The 23593-nt window shown below is 54.3% G+C and overlaps 1 protein-coding gene and 1 long non-coding RNA gene across 4 annotated transcripts; one reads left to right on the top strand and one right to left on the bottom strand.

Annotated features, from left to right (window-relative positions):
• Positions 1 to 918: 918 nt before the first annotated feature.
• On the bottom strand, positions 919 to 20424 carry MYCBPAP (MYCBP associated protein). Of its 3 annotated transcripts, XM_019415785.2 has the most exons (19): positions 20264 to 20424; positions 14130 to 14257; positions 12999 to 13158; positions 12738 to 12841; positions 11057 to 11246; positions 10714 to 10829; positions 9749 to 9899; positions 8701 to 8816; positions 8501 to 8616; positions 7941 to 8052; positions 7264 to 7453; positions 6663 to 6850; positions 5835 to 5981; positions 5090 to 5500; positions 4584 to 4705; positions 3826 to 3941; positions 3313 to 3458; positions 2963 to 3133; positions 919 to 1084 (listed from the first exon to the last, which is right to left on the bottom strand). In XM_019415785.2, the coding sequence occupies exons 1-19, from the start codon at positions 20337 to 20339 to the stop codon at positions 983 to 985; spliced, it is 2862 nt and encodes a 953-aa protein (XP_019271330.2). In that variant the 5' UTR covers positions 20340 to 20424; the 3' UTR covers positions 919 to 982. The 3 variants fall into 3 exon arrangements, with proteins under 3 accessions (XP_019271330.2, XP_053748501.1, XP_053748502.1); XM_053892526.1 differs by lacking the exons at positions 919 to 1084; positions 2963 to 3133; positions 3313 to 3458 and having other exon boundaries at positions 3828 to 4364; positions 20264 to 20414; XM_053892527.1 differs by lacking the exons at positions 919 to 1084; positions 2963 to 3133; positions 3313 to 3458 and having other exon boundaries at positions 3828 to 4361; positions 20264 to 20414.
• On the top strand, positions 7361 to 10301 carry LOC128774193 (uncharacterized). Its single transcript, XR_008418645.1, has 3 exons — positions 7361 to 7467; positions 7827 to 7914; positions 9837 to 10301. It is a non-coding gene; the product is annotated as an uncharacterized LOC128774193 (long non-coding RNA).
• Positions 20425 to 23593: the final 3169 nt, after the last annotated feature.

Below are 23593 nucleotides of genomic sequence, written 5' to 3'. Positions count from 1 at the left end.
ACGCAGGCTCCAGGCATAGCCTCTCTGAGGAACGAAGTGACCTGATCTTTCCAGAACTCCTCCCGCTCTCCACTGGAGGATGCTGAGGCCCACGAGGTCCTTATCAGAAGCACCACATGCGAAACCAAGCCGGCAGGAGGCTATGGCCACTGCCCCGTGTCCCACCCACACCCCTGCTCCACCAGCACTTAAAGCAATGAGCCCAGCATTAGCACAGTTGTTCTTTGAACTCTGGGAGCCGGGACCCGGAGCCCACTCGCACGGGAGGCCTGGCCCAGAATGAGGATTTCGGACAGACAACCCCGTTCAGGTATGGAGTCTGAGCGGACAGCACTTTTCTTTCCAGGGGCCACCTCTTGTCCACTTCGCACTGCTCTGAGCAAGGCGGTGGGCATTCAAGTCCAGAGGCTGTTTTTAAGGCAAAAAGTGGCTCAAGGAAACCAGCTGGTCTGACACGAGGAGGGGCAGAGACAGGCTGCTGAGGACACAGGATCTGGTCTCTGGGGTGGGGCGGTGCAGTGAGCATGACCCCCAGGGCCCTTGGACCCAGCTGAAGTGGGAGGATCTCAGGGAGCCAGGCCCCATGGGGTCTAGTTCTCCTGGTCTCACATTGGTCATACTTGGTGATGACACTTGGGAAAGACCTGGCTCCCGGAAGTGTAACCCCAAAAGCCTGGGCCAAGGAAGGTCAGAGGCGGGGTTCATGACAGGTGATGCTGTCCTGTCACCGGACTCGTTCCTTGTCCTGCTACCAACCTGCTCCTCTGCTCAGCACCCCACACATCACCTTCCGGGTGTGTTTCTCCTACCTCCTGTTGGATGGCTCCAGGAACTGGGAGGAGGGGGATCTGGGGCAGGTGGGACACGGGAGACCCGGGTCATGACCTGGCTTCATCAAGATCTGACATTCAAGACACAAAGGCCTAAAAGTTCTTTATTGACTTGTTTGTTAATCAGTTTCCCAGAAGGCACCTTCCGTGAGTCAGATACAAAGATGCAAAGTCTCCTCGACATTCTTTATGGGTCTGAGCTCGTCAGCCAGGACCATGAGGTCAGTCACTAGGGTGTCCAGCAGCCCGTAGACCTGGAAGAATGGGATGAAACCACAGGCCAGGGTTTGCTCTGTGGGAAGCCCCTACACAAGGGAGCACCTGGCAGGCTATGAGGGACATGTCTACACCAGGACAGAAGCGGCAGAAGGGGTAAAAACAAACTTGTGGAGCTTCTGTAGAACTGTTGTTTTTGCAGAGAGCTTTATTTTTCGGACCGGCCTGCGGAGGTCATCCTGCACTAGCCCCTTGGACATATGGGGGCCTTAGAGCCTGGGGTGGTTGAAGAGGCAATTCCAAGGAACAGTGGGGCGGTCCAGTTCCACCCTGGCCCTCGGGGGTGTAAGATCCTTCCTGTGAGATCACAGATCCACATACCGAAATGTCTCCAGGACCAAGCCCTCCCGTGGGGCCGGACCACATGAGCCTCGGCAAGCTGATTCTTTATTTCAAAGAGCCCTATGATTACTCTCTAAACCCCATCAGCCTTCGGAAATCACAGTGATGTCACCAGTAGCAAATGGAACTTCTGATCAAATGGGATCCGGAGCGTTACCACAATGTAGGATGCAATCGCGGCTACCTAGCTGTCCGCACCAGAGGAAGACAAAGCACTGCCATTAGACACGGTGACAATCGAATGTGGCCTCGTGGACCTCCGCTCCGAAATAACAAAGAACAGAACACAACACCCGGGTGACTCTCTAAGGACTTACCGCTTAAGAATAGACCATTATGCTCAGGTCACGATCTCCCCGGTTCATGAGACCCAGCCCCACGTCGGGCTGTGCGTTGACAGCAAGGAGTCTGCCTGGGATTCTCTCTCTCTCTCTCTCTCTCTCTCTCTCTCTCTCTCCACCCCCCTTTCTCTCTGCCCCTCCCCCACCCATGCATGTGCCCTCTCTCTCAAAATAAATAAATAAACATTTAAAACCAAGAAGAATTGGGGCGCCTGGGTGGCTCAGTCAGTTAAGCGTCTGACTTCAGCTCAGGTCATGAACTCGTGGTTCGTGAGTTCGAGCCCCACATCGGGCTCTGTGCCGACAGGTCAGAGCCCGGAGCCTGCTTCGGATTCTGTGTCTCCCTCTCTCTCTCTGCCCCTTCCCTGCTCGTGCTCTGTCTCTCTCTCGCAAGAATAAATAAAACGTTAAAAAAAAATTATAAAGAAAGAAAGAAAAAGAGCGTATACCATTAGGAAGTCTCTGCAGTGCTTTACAACCCTCACACTTGCTGAAAATCCACCCTACCTAATGTTCCCCCATCTGCCGTGACGCACCTAACACAGACAGGAAGTGGGGGTGGCAGAAAAGGAGGCGCTTCTGCTCTGTTCCCCTAGTCTGTTTTCCCAACCACAGCCAGGGTGATCTTCTAAAGCCTAAGTCAGACCATATCACTCCTCCGTTCAAAACCCTGGGACTTCTCATTTCACTCAGAAAAACCCCAAGGCCACACACTGACCTACGAAGCCCCACACGCCCTAAGACTTGCTCCCTCTCAGTGGCCTCTGTGGCCTCTGTCCTCCCGGCCACTCCCTCCCCTGCCTTAACTGCACCCTCTGCCTGGGGCACTCTTCCTGGATGTCCACATGGCCGCCCCTCACCTCCCTTCGGGTCTGTTCGTGTCGCAGTGAGGCTCACCTGCCCCCACCCAGGCCTTCCCCACCCCCTGGCCCTGGGTTATCTCTCTCCCACACTGCTGGTCACTGAACACACCCGGTGTGCCATTTATGCCCGAGGCCTGTCCCTCACACACCAGGATGCCCTTCACAGGGACAGCTCTGCTTCCGTCTTCCATCACGGACACGCTAGGCGTTTCTCGCTCGTGGAATAAACCGGATGAATGAGGGAGGGGAGGATGGCACGCAGAGCAGGTGTGAGCGAGGGGAGGGCTGGGCGCGGGGCTCGGGCCCTCACCTCCGTGTGCAGCCTCTCGGTGTATTTCTTCATGACCAGGGGATCTATGGGTTCCTGGGAGGTCATAGTGCTGTCAGGGGCAGGGTCTTCCAAGGAAACCCTGTCCCGACTTGAAGATTTCAGCGGTTTCTTGTCATCCTTTGCCTTGTGCTTCTTGCTGTTTAAACGGTCCTGCGTGGAGAGACGGAGACACGCACAGCCTTCAGGAGCTCCCGGGGGAGGGCCAGGGCTTTCCCAAGAGCAGTTCACTGGGAGGCCCAGGGTCTCGCGCTGGAGTGACCGTCCACCTGCCACAGCCCCTCCGACGCCTCCCCGGCCCCACCTGAGGCCCACACTATGTCCCAGCATGCCTCTTTCCCCGGCAGCTTGGCAGGTTTTCTATCCTCTTTCTCTCTGATTCCCAGCTGCTTCTTTTCCTGGGCTGCCCCTTTCCGGTCCTCCTTCCCAACCTTCCCGGCAGTCACTTTCACTTCTGTGACAGGCGGGGACTTGCCATCTAAGGGAGGTGGATGTAAGACGGCGTGACCTGGCCTCGCTGACCCCACAGGCAGGGTCGGGAAAGCCAAGGACCCTGAGCTGTCGGTGCTCCGAGAAGGAGCAGAGCACGTGACCTTGGGCAGCAGGACTGCAGGGCAGGGGTGAGTCATTCAACCTCTCTAGGGCTCCGCCTGTCAAACCAGGGGACTGAGCGAAGGTGGTCACTCAAGTCGCTTCTGGGTCCCAAGTCCTGGCAGCAGATAGAAGGGTAGTGGGGCCCACCCCGCGGATCCACCTGACGGAGTTTCCACCAGAAGGGTGCAAATGGCTGAGGGGCCACTGCCAGCGGGGCGGAGGGGTGGGGAGGGGCATGGCTGCAGTCTGACCTTGCTCTTCTGGTAGGTCCAAATAGATGGTCTCCTTCTCAGGCAGGCCCAGCAGGGCCCTCAGCCACAGGGAATGGCCCACCAGGCCATCAATCACATCCCGCCATAGCTGCAAACTAGAGAGCAGGGATACTGGAGAGAGCCATCACCCCTCGTTTGCCCTTGAATGTGCAGAGGCGCGGGTCCTTCCCTTCCAGGACACGGGTGCCAAGGGCTACCACGGAGGGGCCATGCCCTGTCTAGCCCAGCAGCCTCACCAGTACCCGTGCAGGTGCTCAGACGGGGATCTGGCTCCCCTCAGGCAGCCGCCGGGAAAGAGTGGCCCCGGGGCTAGGGGTAGGTCAGTCTAGGCTCCGGCTTGAGACCCTGGCTAGACTTGGGACCGGCCCTGTGGGAGCAGGGTAGCTTTTGCGAGGTTCCCCGAGGGCCCCACTGAAGGCGCTCATGCATAACCAAGCAAGTTCCAAGCAAGAAGGGAGGCTTTTCACGGATTCTGCTCTTCTCGCTGTCCTCCGGTTTCTCCTCGGCCCATTCCTCTGCTGGTTGAGAAGGAACCAGGAGAGGGGGCGGGAAAGAGAGAGCAGCTGCTTCCTCCGCTCTGGAGAGCAGCCGGTGCCCGAGAGGCTGCCGCGGCAGGTGCCAGAGTGTGAAGGGTCTCCAGCACCTTTTTTGCGACCTAGGACTGCGGGCGCCCAGAACCACAGGCCGTCAGACGTCCCATCGGGGAGCCCGGGCCAGCTCTGCCGGGGGGCACCTACCACATCTGGTGCAGTAAGTCAGATTGCAGGGGCCTCGGTTCCTGGCACAGCTCCAGGGCTGCTTTGTTGAGCCCGATGAGGGCGTCCTCCCTCTGGCTCTCCTCAGGGAGTGCCATCACTGCCTGGCAGGGTTGTAGGGAGCATGAGCAGTCATTCTGCCCGGGACACCAAGGGTCCCCGCGTCCCCTAGCGATGGGCCTCGTGCAGTGAGGACAGAGAGCCGTACGGGGGTGCGGCCATGGAGGGTGGACCTCCCCCAGAAATATGTACCCGTGATCCCCTTCTCCAACGTGTGCCTGGGTCGGAGAGGGCACCCCTCCTATCCCGTGGTGGCCTAGGCGCCCGAGACAAAAAGAGATGACCCAAGAGATTGCTTTCTCTGGGCCTTCATGAGAGTTTGTTTCTTCGCCCAAGGGGGCAAAGGGGACAACTGGGGCCCTCCCTCGGTGCGCTGGCACCTCCACCAGGGCCGCCCTCCTACCGACCCCTCAGGGTCAGGGGAGCACCTTTCCGAAATCCTCCAAACAGAGGTTCCACTGAGGTGGGGGAAGGCCATCCAGCTCCCAGGGGCTCTTGGTGCTCCCCAGGTCTGGGCTCTCCTCCACCAGGATCTCCTCCATAATGCTCTTCCGCTGAGAACTCTGAGCCCCCGCTCCAGGCTTCTGGGTCCCTAAAGCGTCTCGGGAGTCCCTGAAGGCCTCACTCTCCTGCCGGGCCACTTGGGATTCCGAGACCGGGCTCTTAGAGTGTGCCGAGGGCTCCACGTTCACGGAGGCCTTCTCCAAGTAGGCAGCCCGGGCCCTGGGGCTGTGGCGCTCCTCCTCACTGGGCCTGGCCTCCTCGGCCTTGGGGGGCAGGGTGAGGTACTGGCGCCACAGGCTGTGCAGGTTTTGCACCACTTGGTGCTGGTAATGCAGCTGCAGCAAAGGCAAGGGAAGACACGTGTTGGGGAGGCTAGGCCGTGGGGCACCCAGAGTCCCAGCCGGCCCATTCCCTCGAGGGCACTGGTGGGGGGGCTGCAGGGAGGAAGCCAGCAGGGGCCGCGGTGGCCGGAGTGGCCCCTCGCATCCCCTTCAAGCTGTTCTCGCATTCGCGACCCCAAGTTAAGATCGCGTTTGAATGGAGGAGTTCGCCAAGCTCTGTTCCCGCCCCAGCATCCACTTACTTGCTAAGTTACGTAACCCGCCCTGGGCCTCAGTTTCCTCACCGGAAAGCGAGGATGTAACTAGTACCCCCGTCACAGGCCTGCACCTGAGGATTTCTGTGGCGGAACAAGTCCTCCTCAGTGAGATAGGCGTCCACGGGGGACGGCGCACGCTCTGGGGTCAGGATCCCACTCAGCAGCTCCTGCAGCACGCTGTCCACAATGGTGACCGCTTCGTGGGCAGCCAGCTTGTCCTGGGGAAGGGAAGGTGGCACACGATGGGGGCTCAGCCTTTCAAAACCCCCGCTGCATCCTTGAGGGGAGCCGGAGCCCTCAGGACTTTGTGCCTTCCCAGGGGCTGAGCTCTTTCTACCGTCCGTCTCTCTCACGCGTACATACACTCCCGTTTCCGGACTCAAAACCCCCTCGGTATCTCCAAACATCCATGTTCCCTACAACTGGCTGAAAGCCTGTAGGAGGGGAGCCAGTCCGAGAGAAGTTGCTCTCTCATGGGGCCAGAAGGTCACACAGTCAGCATTTCTCCCAGATTAGGAAGGAGGGCAAGGGGCGGGGGCCACATGGTTTGGGTGCACCGCGGGCGGAGCCTCAGCTAAAGTAGTTGGCTTATGTTTGGGGGCCACAGTAGGAAAAAAAAAAAAAAAAGCCCAGCTTTCTATAGAATGCCCGAAGGCATAGCACCAGGGGCCAGCTCTGGAACTGACTGGGGGCCGGGGCCGGCGGACTCCCAGTGCCCACCTCTCCCAACAAACACTCCCCAGGTCTTTGTTGGCAAAAACAGCGGCCTGTTGGTGAAAAATTCACCTCTTGGGCTGGAGGAAATAAGATCCCCGCAGGCAGTGCCAGGAAGAAAAGCAGAGGAACCTATCTGGTGTCCAGGGGGAGGTGGGGGCGGGGGGGGCAAGATCCTGGGTTACCTTCAGTAACTTCCTCTCTTCCCTGAAAACATCCTGGGTCAGGGAGACTGCGTGGAGGTTGACCTGCAGGAGAGCACCTCCTAATAAGGCGGGGTGGGTTCCAAACTCCCAACATTCCCTGAAGATGCCAGCATTCAGAGACTTGAAGAAGAAGGTAAAGGTTTTCGTTTCTCCAGGCAGAATCACACCTGCGAGGGACAGAGCCCATGCATACAGTTAACTGGGCCCCTGGCCAGGGTGGTGACCAGAACCGAGGGGTTTCCTGGGAAGTGGGACTTTTGACTTCCTGCGCAAAAACTGGCAAAGTCCCAGGCAAACGGGGATGAGGCGTGTGGGGTGGGGGTTCATCCTAGCCTCAGGCCTGAGCATGTGGGTAACTGAACCCCTAGACAGTTTCTGCTCCCTGGTGAGCGAGACTCTCTGTGTTCTCGAGTTCGGCTGTTCCCCCAACAGACATGCACAGTTAGGAGAGGACACAATTCACAGAAGAAATGGATGAGAGGAGGCAGAGGAGAGGGGTTCAAAACTTGCAGGCACTTCAGCTAAACTTTGGCTCCTCGCAGACCACAGACAGGAGCCCGGGAGTAGGGCAGCTGGGTACCTTCTCGATTGTTAAAGTAAAACCGCTCCATCCTGTTTCTCTTCAGGTCTTGGAAAGAGTCCAGCTGAGACCGCCTCCGCCAGTTGTACCAAATGGCCACGGTGCCATTATTGACCACGGTCAGTTCCGAAGAGGTCTTCTCCCTTTCTAGAGTTTCGAAGGTCAAGCGAACAGCGATTCCAACACGCTTCTGGGGAAGGAGAGGTACGAGAAAGGTCTTTGAGGGAGGTTCTGGGCCAGGGTGACCGATTCATCCTTGATTGCCAGGGGCGTTTTTGGGTTTGGCCCTCCGGGGCCTGGCTGCTCTCAGGATGCCATCACTGTACCCCAACAACGGCTGTCTCTGAGGCTGCCGTCCACGGCAAGAAGTGAAGATAAAACAGATTTTGTATCTGATGGACAATTCTGCTCCTTTAGAACCTTCTTGAAGCCACACCTGCTCGAGAAGTTTCACTTATTTACATGCTTGGGGGGCTAGTAAGAGCTGGGTGGCTTGTGACAGTCTCTTTTCAGTCTTGTGATTTCCTTCTAGCTTAAGTTAGCCTTGCTGTTACCATTTTCAGACCTGCTGAATGCCTGACTAGATAAAAATGCAAATAGGTGACTATCCAGGCTCCTTGTGACTGCGCCTGAGGGAGGCCCTGCCCGCAGGTAGGTGAGGGTGAAGGCAGTTTTACCGTGTCTTCTGGGTTACGGCCTCTGATCCAGCAGGCTGGCTTCCCACAGAACAGCAGAGAAGGGCCAAGAACAGGCATGGGGACATCGTCAGGGTAACTGGCCAATGAGTCTCTGGAAGAAAACCCGAGGACTTCCTTTCCCTGAGGCTACCACGGTCTTGCCATGTGCAGCCCACGGAAATGGCTGCCAGGCCCAAAGAGGGGCCCGGCTCTACCCTCTGATGGAGGGCTCCGCTCGGGCTCAGCTCTGTCCTGCTCTGTTCCTGCAGGTGGGCGCTTCTGGGACACAGAGACTCTTCACGCACAGCCATTTGGCGTGCACGGCATTTCGCAGCATTTCCATGGCTGGAAGATCCCCATTAGGGGCTGGTTGCTGGAAGGGGGCAGACGGTCACAGAAAAGCTGGTGCAGGTGTTGGAAGGGGCCCATTGAGAGGCCGGGACAGAGGCCGCCAGATTTCAGAGCGGGGAGTCCTCCCTTTACACTGTGGGTGCGGGGTGGGGGTGGGGGAGGGAGGCCGCTCTTTCCAACCTCTCTGCCTAGGGCCCAGCCCGACTCACGAGGGCCCTGTGTCTTCAGAGGAACTTTCCTGGCTCCTATCGAATACTGGATAGTCTTCCACGGTAACGGTCGAGAAAGGCTGCCCTCTGCCCACCACCTCCAGGCCATCGATATCCTCAGGGAGACCAAGAAAGGGAAGATTAGCTGACTGAAGACAGGCCCCGCGTTAAGGGGTTTCCCGACACAGAGGGGCACTGACCTGCTGGCTGAAGTCCAGCTCTGCCATGACGCTCTGCAGCTCCTTGCGTCGGTAGATCAGGAACAGACTCCGATCCCAGGTGTAGCGGTACCAAGCATCCTTCTGGGCCGGCAGTCCTAGAGCAGCAGGGTCCAGGGACCCTCAGCACGGTCTGCTGTGGGGGCCTCTTCTCCACCCGCCGTCAGGGCTCTGAGAGCACCCAGCCCGGCACCACTTCCGGGAAAGGGGAAAATACACCTTCCCTGTGCAGCTGGACTCTGGTCCGCCTGCCCCATACCTACCGCGTCCGCAACGCTGCTCAGCGCTCCCACAAAATCAGCTTGCGAAGCTGCAAACCTTTGGGTTATAACAGCAACAGCAGCTCCATTTAACTGTGTTAACAACCCGCCAAAGCCTCTCACACACGCGCCCTGTCTCATTTAACACTCTCTTGTCCCACGGTACTTTACAGATGGGGAAACGGAGGACCAGGGAGGTTAAGTAACTCACTGGAGCTCACAAACCCAACACAGCTGGGGTCTGAACCCAGGCAGCCCAGCAGCCTTTAAAGCAGTGCAGCCGCACAGAAATACCACGCAAACCGCACATACAAGCCACCAATGTAATTTCAAAGTTCCTAGATGCCACGCTGAAAAAGGCAAAAACAGGTGAAATTAGCCTTAGTAACCTAGTTTAACCCAACAGATCAAAGATAGTATCGGTTCAGTAAGTAATCAATATAAACGTGATTCGTAAAAATATATTTAATGGCTTGTATTTTATACGAGCAGGAATCTTCGAAACCCAGCGTGTAGTTGAGACTTACAGCACTTGAGTTCACACTAGCCACGTCCCAGGTGCTCGATGACCCCAGTGGCCACGGTGGCCGCGTAGACAGAGCAGCCCCACAGCTCACGCTCCAGCTCGCCTCCCCATCGCTGTCTTACTGCCGGGGGGACTGGACCTCCAAGGGTTACGGGCCCCCATCCCAGGCCGTTCTCACTCCACAGCCATGCTGTCCCCCGTCCCAGGCCCATCCCAAGCTGCTGGTTTCCCGCCCACCCCTCACCTGTCTCCGCCTGGATGCAGTGGGGCTTCCTGACGTGAGTGATCGGTTCCAGGAGGCCACGCTGAGCTTTGGTCTTTGTCATTACCAGACCCGTCATTTCATCTCCCAAGTATTCCAGTCGACTCCAGAACCCACTGGTCTCCTCACAGCTCTGGCAAGGAAGGACACATGGGTCAGATCACCTGGACACTTTGGAGAGAGGCTGGCAGAGGTGGGGGGTCCGGGCGGACAAGACTGCCCCACAGACTTCAGATGCTCCCTCTGGGGGATTCGCTGCTGCCCTGGGAGCAGGAAAGAAGCACCCGTTTTGAGGGGCGCCTGGGTGGCTCAGTCGGTTAAGCGGCCGACTTCGGCTCAGGTCGCGATCTCGCGGTCCGTGAGTTCGAGCCCGTGTCGGGCTCTGTGCTGACAGCTCGGAGCCTGAAGCCTGCTTCGGATTCTGTGTCTCCCTCTCTCTCTGCCCCTCCCCTGTTCATGCTCTGTCTCTCTCTGTCTCAAAAATAAATAAACATTAAAAAAAAAAAAAATTAAAAAAAAAAAAAAAAAAAAAGAAGCACCCGTTTTGTTCTTAGGATGCCCTGCTTCAGCCCCACACGGATAGTGTGGGCCCAGACCGGCCACCGCACTGACAAACCAGAACATAGTGTGGTGCCCTGGGTCATCTGAAAGCCGCAGCCTCAGCTTTTAGGAGACGACACTGAGACTGTTCTAATAACTCAGTACCTGTGATATCTTTCTCCTCAAGCTGACTACCGCTGAGCACCACAGGCTGAGTAACTTAGCTCGCCAGGCCCCCAGTGCCCGATAACAGGACCCATAACAGGATTTAGCAAAGGCCTGGAGGGCTTAACAATGCCTTTCGAAGGAGCAGATTTTTTTTTTTTTTTTTTTGCCCCCAACTGTGCAACCTGAGGCAGCCATCCCCGGGTCCGGGCCCCCTCCTCCCAGAGCACTGGGCGACTCACCTTCCCATCATGCTGTGTCGGAAGCGTTCGGTCAATGAGCTCCCGCTCCTCCTGGATCTGCCTGTAGGTCTCCCCAGTGTGCATAAGCAGCTCGCCCACCGGCTTCTTGAGGCGTTCTAGAGGGAGCGAGTCAGGACGAACAGGGGCCCTAGCACTGCTCACGGGTCAGTCCCACCGCCGGGCTGATCTCAGGACCCGCTAACAGCGATAAACACTGGGGGGTAGATGGCACAAGTGCGACCAGCCTGAACCCAGGCTCCGGCAGGTGGAGCGACAGAAAAACCCAGCACTGGAGCCTCGGTGGTTGATGAGGCCCGGCGGGAGCCCTGTCCGCTTTGCTCACCACTCAGGGCTTCCTGCTGCTGCTTCCGCAAGGCTAGGTTGCGCCGCCAGTTTCTGAGAAAGTTGTGCTGAGGAGGCGGGGCCCAGGGATGCGCCTTCTCCTTCTCTTCTTTTGGGGCTTTCTGCTTTGGCTCCTCTTTAGCTGAGATGAGGGTCACCAGACAGGGCGGGGTGTGTATGAGCTCAGCCAGCTAAAAAGTACACCGAGAGGGGCACTTGGGTGGCTCGGTCGGTCAAGCGTCCAACTCTATGATTTCAGCTCAGGACGTAATCTCACGGTTGTGAGATCGAGCCCCGAGTCGGGCTCGCGCTGGGTGTGGAGGCTGCTTAAGACTCTCTCTCTCTCTCTCTCTCTCTCTCTCTCTCTCTGTCTTGCCATTTGCAGCGACGTGGATGGAGCTAGAGAGTGTTATGCTGGGAGAAATGGGTCAGTCGGAGAAAGACAAATACCACGGGATTTCACTCATATGTGCAGCTCAGGAAGCAGAACAGATGAACATATAGGAGGGGGGAGAAAAAAAAAAAAAAGAGAGGGAAACAAACCATGAGAGACTCTTCCAGACAGAGAGCAAACTGAGGGTCGATGGAGGGAGGTGGGTGGGGGATGGGCTAGATGGGGGACGGGTACGAAGGAGGGCCCCTGTTGTGATGAGAATTGGGTGTTGCGTGTAAGTGATGAACCACTGAATTCTACTCCTGAAGCCAGTATTGTACTGTACGTTAACTAACTAGAATTTCAATAAAATTTTGGAGAAAAAAAAAAAAAAGATTCTCCCTCTCCCTCTGCCCTTTCGCCCTCCTCCTCTAAACAAACCAACGAACAAACAAGTAAATAAAAAGTACGCGGTGAGCATGTGGATCCTGGCGAGGAGGAGCTGAGCCGGGGCTGAGCAGAGACTTCTTTAGGCCTAACCCCCTGCAGTCCCCCCACGCTGCTCAGAGTCCCTCCTCTCCTGGACCCCAAGGTAGTGAGTGACAGAACCAGGGGGCCTTGGAAGCCCGCGTCAGTTCCCTTCTCTTCCAGAGGGGAACCTTTGCTCTAAGCCTGTGGCCGACAACTCTCAGTGTATCTGTCCTCACAACTGATGCTGTTTGACACCAGCACCTGCAGAGTGACAAGAGACATTTTGATATGACCCCAGGCCCCTTAGCACCAGACCAATCGGAGACGTTTTGCCTGGAACCGGGGAAGCAAAGGAACTGAGAGAGAGTGAAGCACCTCACGACGGGGAAAGTCAGACAGACTGTGTGGCCCTCTTCATGTGGCCCTGGGAGCTGCGGGAAGCCACCTTCCTCCACCCTGTGGACCGGAGAGGAGAGCAGGCCAGACCTTGGGGAAGGGAAAACGAAGCCGGCGCACAGAGGAGTGGAGGGCAGCGAAGGAGTGTGAGCCCTGAGCCCGGATGCCTCTCGGGGTTCAGGCTAACTGGGGCTGGACACGCTGGCTTTGGGGTTCCTGGAGGCACCTCTGTATCCTGATAGTGAATTCCTGACTTCAGCTGAACTAGCTTCAGGTGGCTTCACGGTTTCCAGGGGGAGGGTCACTATCACTTCAGATTCCCCGGGGCCCCGAGACTGAACTGCCTCTCTGGGACCCCAGTCCTGCTTGACTGTGCCAGGTGGTTAAGAACCGAGATGACTTCAGCGACTTCTCTCATCCCAGCGGCTCTGTACAAACAAACCTGGATGTTTCCTCGAGCAACTGCAATTCTCTTAAAGTCCTGGAGACTCCCCAAGATGTGGTGAGGCAGAATCTGGTCACAGCCATGGAAGCTGTCACCCGGACCTGGGGGGGAAAGGGGAGGGGACAGAGTAGCTCCTGTAAACGATTCCACATTCGAGGGGTTACTTTCTGATGGCGACCCGGCTTTCTCTCAAGGCCGCTCCACGAATTCAGAGACCAGTGAGGCCAAGGCCAAGGCCAAGGCCAAGGCTGGGCATACCAGAGTAGTCCAGGGGCTTCGTGGCTGCATCTGGAGTAGCAGGATATGCTACTAAGTGGCAGACCTTCCTCTTATGATCCTTGGGTTTGAGTTTACGGATGATAAATTTCTGGGTGACGACAGGTCTATCTTGTGTCTCAATAAAGCGAGGAATGTGTTGCTAAAAAAAAACAAAAAACAAAAGAGGAGAATCCCACTTGAGCTCAGGAGGAGGAAATAACACCACCCATCTCCTCTGTCCTAATTCTTGGTGGGGTTCCTGAAGGCTGACAAATCTGTTTCTCCAGTTCTGTCCATATGTTCTGTCGAGGAAATGCCTATGCAACAGACTTACGACTTAGCAATGTCCTGGAGGGGAAAAAAAAATAACATCTAATGCCTCCAGACAGTTCAGGTGAGAGGTGGTTGACTCTTCCAGGTAAAGCGTGGGGTTAGGGTTTAGCAGCTTTATCCGCCTCTGTAACATGTTTCTCAAACTCACTTTTCCCTTCTGTGAAATGGGGATTATAGACACTTGCCTCCATGGGAAGCAAGACACCTCAACATCTCATTTCCCTGGAGTTCTATGTAAATCTCAGAAACATTAAAACAAACAACATAGTAAATTCCTTCAGATGCAAAGGTGAGGGCACCCGGGTGGCTGAGCTGGTTAAGTGTCCGACTCTGGATTTCGGCTCAGGTCGTGATCTCACGGTTCGTGAGTTCGAGCCCCAAGTTGGGTTCCACACTGACAGTGTGGAGTCTGCTTGGGATACTCTCTCTCTCTGTTCCTCCCCTGCTTGTGCGCGTGCACTCTCTCCCAAAATAAATAAACAAACTTAAAAAAATTTAGAGGGGTGCCTGGATGGCTCAGTTGGTTAAGCATCTGACTTCGTCTCAGGTCACGATCTCACGGTTCATGAGTTGGAGCCCTGCATTGGGCTCTGTGCTGACAGCTCAGAGCCTGGAGCTTGCTTCAGATTCTGTGTCTCCCTCTCTCTCTGCCCGTCCCCTGCCTGTGCTCTTTCTCTCTCTCTCGAAAATAAATATTGAAAAAAATTAGATGCAGAAGTAAAAAGAATTTGTGCTCAATTCCTCCATGGAATTAGACGCTCCCCCTGCAGTGAGGGGATCCCTGGATTTTATCCTTACCTTCTTCAAGTCTTCCTTTTTAATGGCTAAGGCCAGGATGTCACCCCCTTGTAGGACACTGCTAACAGGCTCAGGTTCTTCCTGAACGGGGGGTGTGAGCTGCTCAGGTACCTTTGCCCGCTTCCTTTCTGAAGAGAAGCAGAAAAGTACAAGTGCTGAAATAGACATATATTTCTAATATATAATATATATTATAACATAGCTATGTAACATATTCTAATATATAGTATCTCTCCACATATATCAGATTTCATGGCGAGAGGCAGAGCTCAACACCTGCACAGACAGCAGAGGCTGCCAAGGTGGCTCGAGTTCTCTCCTGAGGGTCCCCCTACCCGTTCCCCCTGGCCTGTTACAGTGAGACTGAGACTTCTGAAGCTGAGACCAGAATATATCCCATTCCGGGCTGTGCTACTTATAAGCTGTAAAACCTTGGGTACATACATCACTTGCCCTCTCCTGGTCTCCTTCTTTTTTGTAAAAAGAGAAAGCTGGACTAAATCAGTGGTTCCTGAACATTAGTCAGATGCTTGCCCGAGGATCTTCTGGAGAGATTTACAAACACAGCTTCCTGGCTACTGCATGGAGCCGGCGCTAAGGGAAACCGTATTTTTTTAAAAACTCCCTAGGTGGTTCTGATGCACGGAAGTTTGGTACAAGTGGACTAGATGCTTTCTCAGCCTCCCCCCATTGCTGGCATTGATGCATTATTCTAGGGGAAGGCGTCAGGTTTCCTTCTCTTTTTTTTTTTAAACGTTATTTATTTTATATTTAGAGAGAGAGAAACAGTGCTCGTGTGCGAGCAGGGTAGGGGCAGAGAGACAGGGAGAGAATCTCAAGCAGGCTCTACACTGTCAGTGCAGAGCCTGATGCGGGGCTTGATCCCATGAACTGTGAGATCATGACCTGAGCTGAACGCTTAACTGACTAAGCCACCCAGGTACCCCAGCATCAGGTTTCTTAGGACACTGTCTAAAATGCAGATGCTCTGGGGGAAACAGAACATTCCCCTCTGAGCGTATATTTCACATTCTTTCATTTATTTTATTTTTTTAAATTTTTTTTTTTCAACGTTTTTTTTAATTTATTTTTGGGACAGAGAGAGACAGAGCATGAACGGGGGAGGGGCAGAGAGAGAGGGAGACACAGAATCGGAAACAGGCTCCAGGCTCCGAGCCCTCAGCCCAGAGCCCGACGCGGGGCTCGAACTCACGGACCGCGAGATCGTGACCTGGCTGAAGTCGGACGCTTAACCGACTGCGCCACCCAGGCGCCCCAACACATTCTTTCATTTAATAAATACTTTTAGCCAGGCATCTTCTAGCTAGGCACTGTGCTAGGCTCTGGGGATATAAGGCAGAGTCCTGGGCCTCAAAGAGCACAAGCCCATGGGAGACAAGGCTGTCAAACAGGGTCATTGAACTGGGGTTACTATGGAAGCATCCAGGGGGACCCCAGCCCAGTGTGCAGGGAGGCCAGGGAGGGCTTCGGGGGGAAGTGATATTTAAACTGAGAGCTAAAGATGACAGAAGTTAGACATGGGAAAGGCACTGGGGAACAGGCATCGCAAAGGGAAGAGGCCTAGAGGCAACAGAACAGTGTGTGCATGGGGAACTCAGAGCACATTTTTTAAATAGCTGGAGTTCATCAGGGCAGGGTGGGGGTGGCTGGTAGGAAGAGCTTAGTGAGCTGTGGAAAGGACTTCCGTCTTTACCCCGTGGGCCACAACATAGCAAGGGAGGGCTTAGGGGGTGTAAGGGTGAGGACAGGACTAGTTAGGAGTCTACTGCAGGAATGAAGGGGTTGACAAAAGTGGCTCATGGGACTGGGAAAGTGGAGAAATCTGAGCCGATTTCCCTCAGGTGCCGGACCCTGAGATCTCATGGGACAGAATGAATCCTTTTCCAGTGAGGACGCACTCCCTGCCTTCCTCCCACAGAGGTGTTAACGGGTTTCAAATGCATTTTGTTTCTCTGGCTTGGGTCCTCCTGTCTGCTGCCCCCTGGTTTAGAAAGGTTCGATCCAAGGCCCGAGGCTGACACGCGAAATACCATAAGAAAGCCTAAGTCCTGTCTTTAAGGACTTTAAAAACAAAACCTGGATTTGTCCGCTGCTATGCAGAGTAATTTTCGAGGGGCAATGTCACTAAAACATCAAGGCAGGTATTCGGATTATCAAAATCAAGTGTTTTTAGGAAATGCCCACATAGTGGCCAAAAATCCCAAATCGGAATCATTCCAATAGAACTCTAAATCCAGCCTATCGCCGAGTCTGTCTCCTCAGCAACCGGTTCAGCAGAAACCCAGGTGTATCTGTCAGTTAAACCACATGGCGCTGTGTGCACGCGCGTGCGCGCGCGCACACACACACACACACACACACACACACACACACAGGGCTGAACAGCTCCACCCTGAGTTCTGGTCCCCTCCGCCATCACGTATGAAAATGCAGCCTTCGGTTTTAATTTCCACTTCCTCTCTCCCTTCTTTACAAAGGCACCAAAGGTGATGGTAGACCAAGAGAGAACTGGTAACAGCTGAAGTTCTGCCTTTATAAACATTTTGGAATTTCGGCTGTCTGGCTGGCTCAGTCGGAGGAACATGTGACTCTTGATCTCGGGGCCATGAGTTTGAGCCCCACATTGGGTGTAGAGGTTACTTAAACAAACAAACAAAGACTTTAAATAAATATTTTGGAATTATTTCTATTTTCCAGGACATTTGCTTCCTCTGTCTGTCACCTTGGCTGACTCTAACACCTTCCCAAAGGATTAAACATCTCCCGATGTGTGCTTTTTACTGGGGCGTGTATAATTACCATGTGTAAATTTATTTTAATTTAAAAAAAAAATTGTTAATGTTTATTTATTTTTGAGAGAAAGACAAAGCATGAGTGGGGGAGGAGCAGAGAAAGAGAGAGGGAGACATCCTCTCCTAAGCAGGAGAATCTTAAGCAGGCTCCAGGCTCCCAGCACAGAGCCCGACGCGGGGCTCGAACTCATGAACCGTGAGATCATGACCTGAGCCGAAGTCGGACGCTTAACCAAATGAGCCACCCAGGCACCCCTCACTATGTGTAAATTTACAAACCTTCAACGTTGCTGAAGACTTCTGAAATAGTGAAACTCTGGTCTGAGGTCTTTCTGAGGTTATCTTGGGTACAGTTCAATACAAGCCCTGTTACTGCATACAGTCAGTGAGTAGCGTGTTCTAGTTAATAAAAGTATTTATCAAAATGACATATACACAGAGGATATTGACCAAGCAACTTCTTTGCGCTATAAACTACAGAGAAGATGGTATAAAAGGTTAAGATACGGCTCCTCTTGAGAAACCGAAGACTAGAGCCAACACACACACCAGCATAACATAAGGGCCTAAGTTAGTGGCACAGACGATGCATTTGGTTACTTGTCCAAGAAGGAACGGATGGATGTGGCTCATACAGTTTAGTAAAGAAAGGTTCGGAAGAGAAGCTGCGGGGGTCATAGGCGGCTCTCCAGGCTAAGTCAGGCCTTGAAGGAGAGGAAGCCTTTGCCCAGACAGAGCAGCAAACAGAGCTGTTCCCAGTGAAGTCACAGAACGAAGATGGAACGTGGCTTCCGCGAGGCGTGGCGACACAGAATGCGTGTTGGGGAGGTGGGGGTGATGTTGGAGATGAGAGAAAAACCAGGGCATGACAGCTTTGCAAAGGAAGGCGGAAGCATTGGTGTTCCTGCTGGAAGGAAGCAGGTTTGGTCCAGGAGGGTGAGTTGGTGAAAGCCGAGTTTCAAAGTGATACATCCAGTGCGGGTAAGTCAGGTGGCTGGGGCGGAGAGCGGGAGGGGGGGGGGGGGGGGTTGTATCTCGAAACCCACGCTGAATGCGGCTTCTGGTGAGCCCCACAACCAGCATTTTCCCTCGATCTTGGCAGCTGCGAGGGGGTCAAAGACCAGCCTGGGGCAGTAAAGTGACACATCTCTTGGGGAGCCAGGCTGGGCAGCTGGAAGCAAGGTGCTCAGGTCAGGTGGGAGTGGGGGAAAGGGGGAAGCCATGGAGGGGAAGAAACCCAGCCTCGATGTTTTGGTTTCTTGTTTTATCTAAATGTACTCTTTTTCAGTGTTGATTAAGGCCCTTGGGAAATTCTGACTTTGGGGTTGCTCTGGAGGAACCAAGGGAGAGGCTGTCCCTACCAGGCCTGAGCTTTAATTGATCAGGGAGGGGCATCTGGTACTGCTGGGAGTGCTCCTGGTTTCTTAACAAGAGCAGGGAGAAACTTGGGAGTCCAAAAGGACTCACATCTCTTAACAGGTTTCGTCACAATATTTGCTTGCCTTTTTCCTTATAATTCAGAGACCTTAGAAAAACACAGCATGAGATTATGTGTGTTGATTAGCTATATTGTTCTGAAAGGGGGGGGGGACAAAAGTATTGTCCTACTACGCTGATGTCCCCTGAGATACTTAGAGGGGAAAAAGGAATATTGCATGCTAAACTAAACACTCCACTTTTTTTCCTCCTCGCCCTGGTGCATGTTCTCAACTCGAGGGCTATTTAACAAACTAAATTTCCCCTTCTTAAAAATAAATACGCAGTGATAAATCTTTCCTTGATTTGTTTACAGCAGAAAGTTCAAATCTGATAAGATGCAGAAAGTAGGAGGCAGTAGCTAGGAAAGCCCTTGACTGCCCTTGGGAAAGGGGCCAGCTGTTTTGCTCTCTTCTCTCTCCATCGTTAAGAACTATATCATGAAACAACATCTCAGTCCTGCCTACATCTGACTTTTATACCATGAAGAGGGATTAAAGCCAGCCATACTTAGTTAGCAGGCCTCCCAGGGGCCCCTGCTGACCTGCAGACCTGCCCTTCCTCTCACACGGTCACTACTACCTGAGGCTGGCTCTGGGTCTCCCCAAGGCCTGCAAGAGCATGCCCAGACTTTCTGACCTAGCAAGGTGTGGCCCCTGCCTCCCTGTGCAGCCCTCTCTGGCTCTTTTCCCATTCCTCCACACTCACCGCCTCTGCCCTGGCCACCAATGTCATCTACATTCTCAGTTCCACGCTTCAGCGGATGCTGTTCCTTGCTCCCTAGACCTGGAGAAGCAAACTGCCTTTTGGGGAGCTGTGAAGTGTCAGCCACAGATGTCACCTGCTTCAGAAAACCTTCCCCCCAAATTCTAGCATCTAAGACCTAGGTCAGGGGCTCTGAGCCCCCTTAACTGCTAGGGATCCCTATATCACAGCATTGATATTTATCTATTTCCTCCTCTGGCAGTTCACTAGATTCTGAGTTTCTTGTGGGCTGGGATCACACAGTTAATAATGACACCATTGTCGTCCAGCACGGTGCCCACACACAGCAGGCCCCCAGTAAATGGAAACAGCAAAAAATGATGGAAGAGGGGGTGGGTTGCAAATGGGAACACGTCCAGGGGGTCAGTCTGCTGTCACACACCCTGGGACTCTCTCACCTGCAACCAGAGGGTAGCTGAGGAGGCCAGGAAGCAGTCATGTCTGTGACTGTCTCCAGGTTACACAAATGGGACACGTGTCATCCAGCCAGAAAGGGTATATATGTGGTGGAAAGACACGGGAGGCAGAATCGGCCAGGTTAAGCATTTCTCCTGCGTTTTTCCAGCAGGCCTCTTAGGTGAACACCCTCCAAAGAACCCCCCAACTTGTTGGTTTCACGGCCCCAACATGTTTCTTGCATTCTTTCCTGAATTTCTTTTCCCAAGGACTCCTGTTCCCCGCCTTTCTGAAACTCTTTCCTGACTCTTCTGCACCTCATCCAGTGGAGGGCTCCTGCCTTCAGAGTCCCACCCTAAGATTTGGCTAGAGGTAGAAGTCTCCTATGCCTTCCTGCCCAATGCCATCTCCCCAACAACTGATCCCTGGGGCCTCTGGCAGTCCCCTACTTCCTAATCCCCATCCCCAAGACCCTGTGCACTGGGCCTCCTCCCTTTCGGGGGTCGCTGCCTTGTACATCATCCCTGAGGTATGGGGTACGCCTTGTTCCGTACCCCATTCCCTCATGATCTTTACCTCCATCCTGGTGTCACCCCCGTCCTCCAGGCCCCGTGTCGTGAATCCCATCCAAGAACCCCAGCCCCTGTCGGGTTCTCCTGAGCTCCCAAGGTAGCCAGCGCCAACCTTTAATGAGTTCTGCGGCCTCCAAGAATCTGCTTGCGGGTATTCTCAAGCGGGACTCCTTCTTTACAGACTTCATGGTGTGGCCCGGGCTGTGAGCGTGGCCCTGCGCCACGGGGACCTGGGATAACGAGGCTATGCGGCACCCCCCCGCGCCCCCCTGCGACCCCGCGCGCGAGCGCGCCGCCTGCCAGCGGCCGCCAACGCGTCCATAGCAACCAGCGCCCCGCGCGGGGGCGCGCACCCACCGATCAACTTGGGCGGAGACTGCTTGGCAGCCACTTTTTTCATCTGGCCACGCCTACGCGCCCGCCGCGGGCCGCTCCTCCCGCGCGCGAACCCCGAGAACTGCGCCGGCCGGGGGTGTGACGTCACAGGGGCGCCGGCGAGCGCCGTGACGTCAGCGGCCAGCGGTGGGGGGGCTGGAGGGGTAGGTGAGAGGGAGGGATGCGCCCCGCCTGCGGCTGCCGCGGCTCCAGGGCCTTCCTTCGGTGCCTCCAGATGGCTATTTTCACGCCCTGCCGAAGCCCCCCTGCGTGGCTTCCCGTGGGTTTCAGGGACCTGGTGGCCCCTGCCTGCCCCCTACGCGCGCGCCTGTGACCTCCCCCACCCGGGCTTGCGACAGGCCCTCCATCGCTTCCCAAACAATCCAGGCTTTTTCCCCCGACTTGGGCCCTTCTCCTACCGCTGGTTTCAGTCCTTGGAGATGCTGCCCTTAACCGCCCAATCTAAAGTAGCCCCTCTGCGGTCCCAACGTTACAGTTGCACCCGGGTTCCTTTTTTTCCTAGAGCCGGAACGCATTTGCAAATTATTCTGTTTGTTTAGGGGGTTGCCTGTTGGGAAGTTCCCTGTGAGAATGTAAATTCCGTAGGAGCATGGAAGGCCTGTCACTGGTCCCCGCCCCAGCCCAGGTTTAGCACATAAGTAGTCACTCAAACTGTTTGTGGAAGAATGAAAGGGCTTTAAAGCCAGACCACCGGCTTGCTAGCTTTGTGTTCTTGGACCAGTGCCTTGCCGTCTCTGGCCACAATTTTCTCCCTTATAAGGTGGAGGTCATATTGCCTCCCACACAGGGCAAGTTGAAGGATTAGCCGAGAGTATGCACTTAAACTACCCACCACAGTGTCCTCCATAAGCTGTAGAACCTTCTCAGTCAGTTCTCAAAATCCTGCTGGCGTTGGACGGGGGAGATACACTCTATACCCATTTTACAGATGAAAAACCTGAGGTCTATAGAAGAGAAGAATGTAAAGTCACCTGACTAGCAAGAAGCATCGTTTGAACCTGATTCTCCCAAATCCAACTTCAGGGGTCTTTGTGCCCTGTCTTCTAGGCTAGTTCCGAGATTTGCTGCAGTCTGCCCTAGACGGGAGAAACTAGGGAGGATGCCTGTAGGGCTGGTCAGTCAATCTCCAGTCTCCCTGTGTGTTCCCCGTTACCCAGCCTCTCCCAGGGGGTGTGGCCTCTTCATGCCCTTCTACATGGTCTCTTATGACTGAGACATCCTCCATGGGCAGCCTCTCTTCTGCTCTGGGAGGTCCAAGCACCAGCCTCCTTCCAGTTCACTCCATTAATGTTTACTGAGCACATAGGATAACCAAGCTGAGCACTGTGTCATCTGGGCTCTCTGGGAGGCAGACACTGAGACACTGGGTCAGGAGTGCAAGATGTTTATTGTGGGGAAGAGTGGGGGTAGGGGAGGGCTTATGAAAGATGAAGGGGGAGGAAGCAGGACTGGGCTGGGAGAGCCACAGACTGCGTGGCAGATCTCCCAAAGTCATGGACGTCTGGGGCAAAGAATGTTCATTAGAGGCTGTCAGCTAACTGCACTCCTTGCGGGTGAACAGTGAGTTCTTTCTTGAGGGAAGAAACCTGGAGCTCAGTGACATACAGAGGACAGTAAGAAGCATTCCCTCTTGCCCTCTAGGTGCTTAGAGCGAAAGACAAACACTCATGCAACTCATTCCAGGAGCCCAGCTTCCGGAGGGCCTTTTAACTTTGGGGCGTGACACAGCTTGTGCATAGCCTGGCTCGGCACAGGACAGAGGGCTGGGGGCCATTCGGGTTCAGCAGAGGCTAAAGGACAAGGGAAGAAAGAGTGGGGGAGAGATGTATGGTTAGGCTGAGCTCTGCCACCATCCTTTGAGTGAACTTGGACAGATCTCATCTGCTCTCTGTGCTTCAGTATCACCGTCTGCTTCATGAAGGTGCCAGACCAGATCAGAGCTGCTTGACCTTCGGAGAACCTAAGCAAAGCTAGGAAGTCTCCCCCCTGATATGTGCATTTGGATTTTTTTTTTTTTACTATGGTAAAATACATGTAACATAATATTCACCATTTTAACAAAAGGCAATTCAGTGGCATTTAGTACACTCACAATGCTGTCCAACCATTGTTCTCTGGTTCTAGAACTTTTTAATCATCCCCAAAGAAACCTTGTATCCATTAAGCAGTCACTCCCCATTCCCCTCTCTCCCCAGCCCCAGGCAACCACTCATCTCCTTTCTGGCTTTATTGATTTGGATATTTTCTATATTTTCTATATTCTGGGTATTTTCTATAAATGGAATCACACACTATTCAGCCTCTTGTGTCTCTCTTCTTTCACTCGGCATAATGTTTTCAAGGCTCGTCCATGTTGTAGCACGTATCAGCACTTGCGTCCTTTTTATGGCCAAATAATATTCCCTGGTATGGTTGTACCACCTTTTGTTTATCTATCATCTCTGCATCTGGTTTTGCACGTGATTTTGCATTCAATTCCAGGAACTCCCTGGAGTGCACTCATGTGTCCCTGGGGTGAACCGGGCTGACGTCAGTGTGCCTTAGACACGGAGCTGGGTCATCTCAAAGTGGATTTCCAACTCTAATGTATGTGCTCAGGGGGTAGTGATTAATCACAAGTCGGGAAGGCAGAGTGAATATCAAGGGAGCCTTCCTGGAGGAGGTAGCATTTGAGGCAGGCTGCTGAAGGGAAGAATGCAACAGGCAGGTCCTCTTCAGGAGGACACAGCAGGAGCTGAAGCCCCAACAGGATAAAGCTCTAGAGGGGTGGGGGTGGGGGGACAGGGCAGAATAGCATCATTTAGCTACTGCAGCTGTGACAGTCTCCTCCCCCCTGAGCAACAGCCAGCCAGGAGCCCCGGGGAGAAGGCGGTGGCTAGGTTGACAGAGGGCACAACCTCAATTACTGCTTCATGTCTCTGTTTGTTTCCACCCAGCCAGGTGCCGGGCATGTCGTCAGCCACTCTTTGCAGAGGCTAACTAGCCTCCCGAAATAGAAAATGTGTTTCCTCCACGGGCTGCACCGCCCTCTCCCAAGGCCTGAGGC

This window comes from Panthera pardus, unplaced genomic scaffold, assembly GCF_024362965.1.
Source record: "Panthera pardus isolate Hobbes unplaced genomic scaffold, ASM2436296v1 HiC_scaffold_3, whole genome shotgun sequence".
NCBI classification, from domain to species: domain Eukaryota; kingdom Metazoa; phylum Chordata; class Mammalia; order Carnivora; family Felidae; genus Panthera; species Panthera pardus.
The sequence above is the reverse complement of the archived record's forward strand: the minus strand, read 5'-3'. Positions and strand labels throughout refer to the sequence as shown.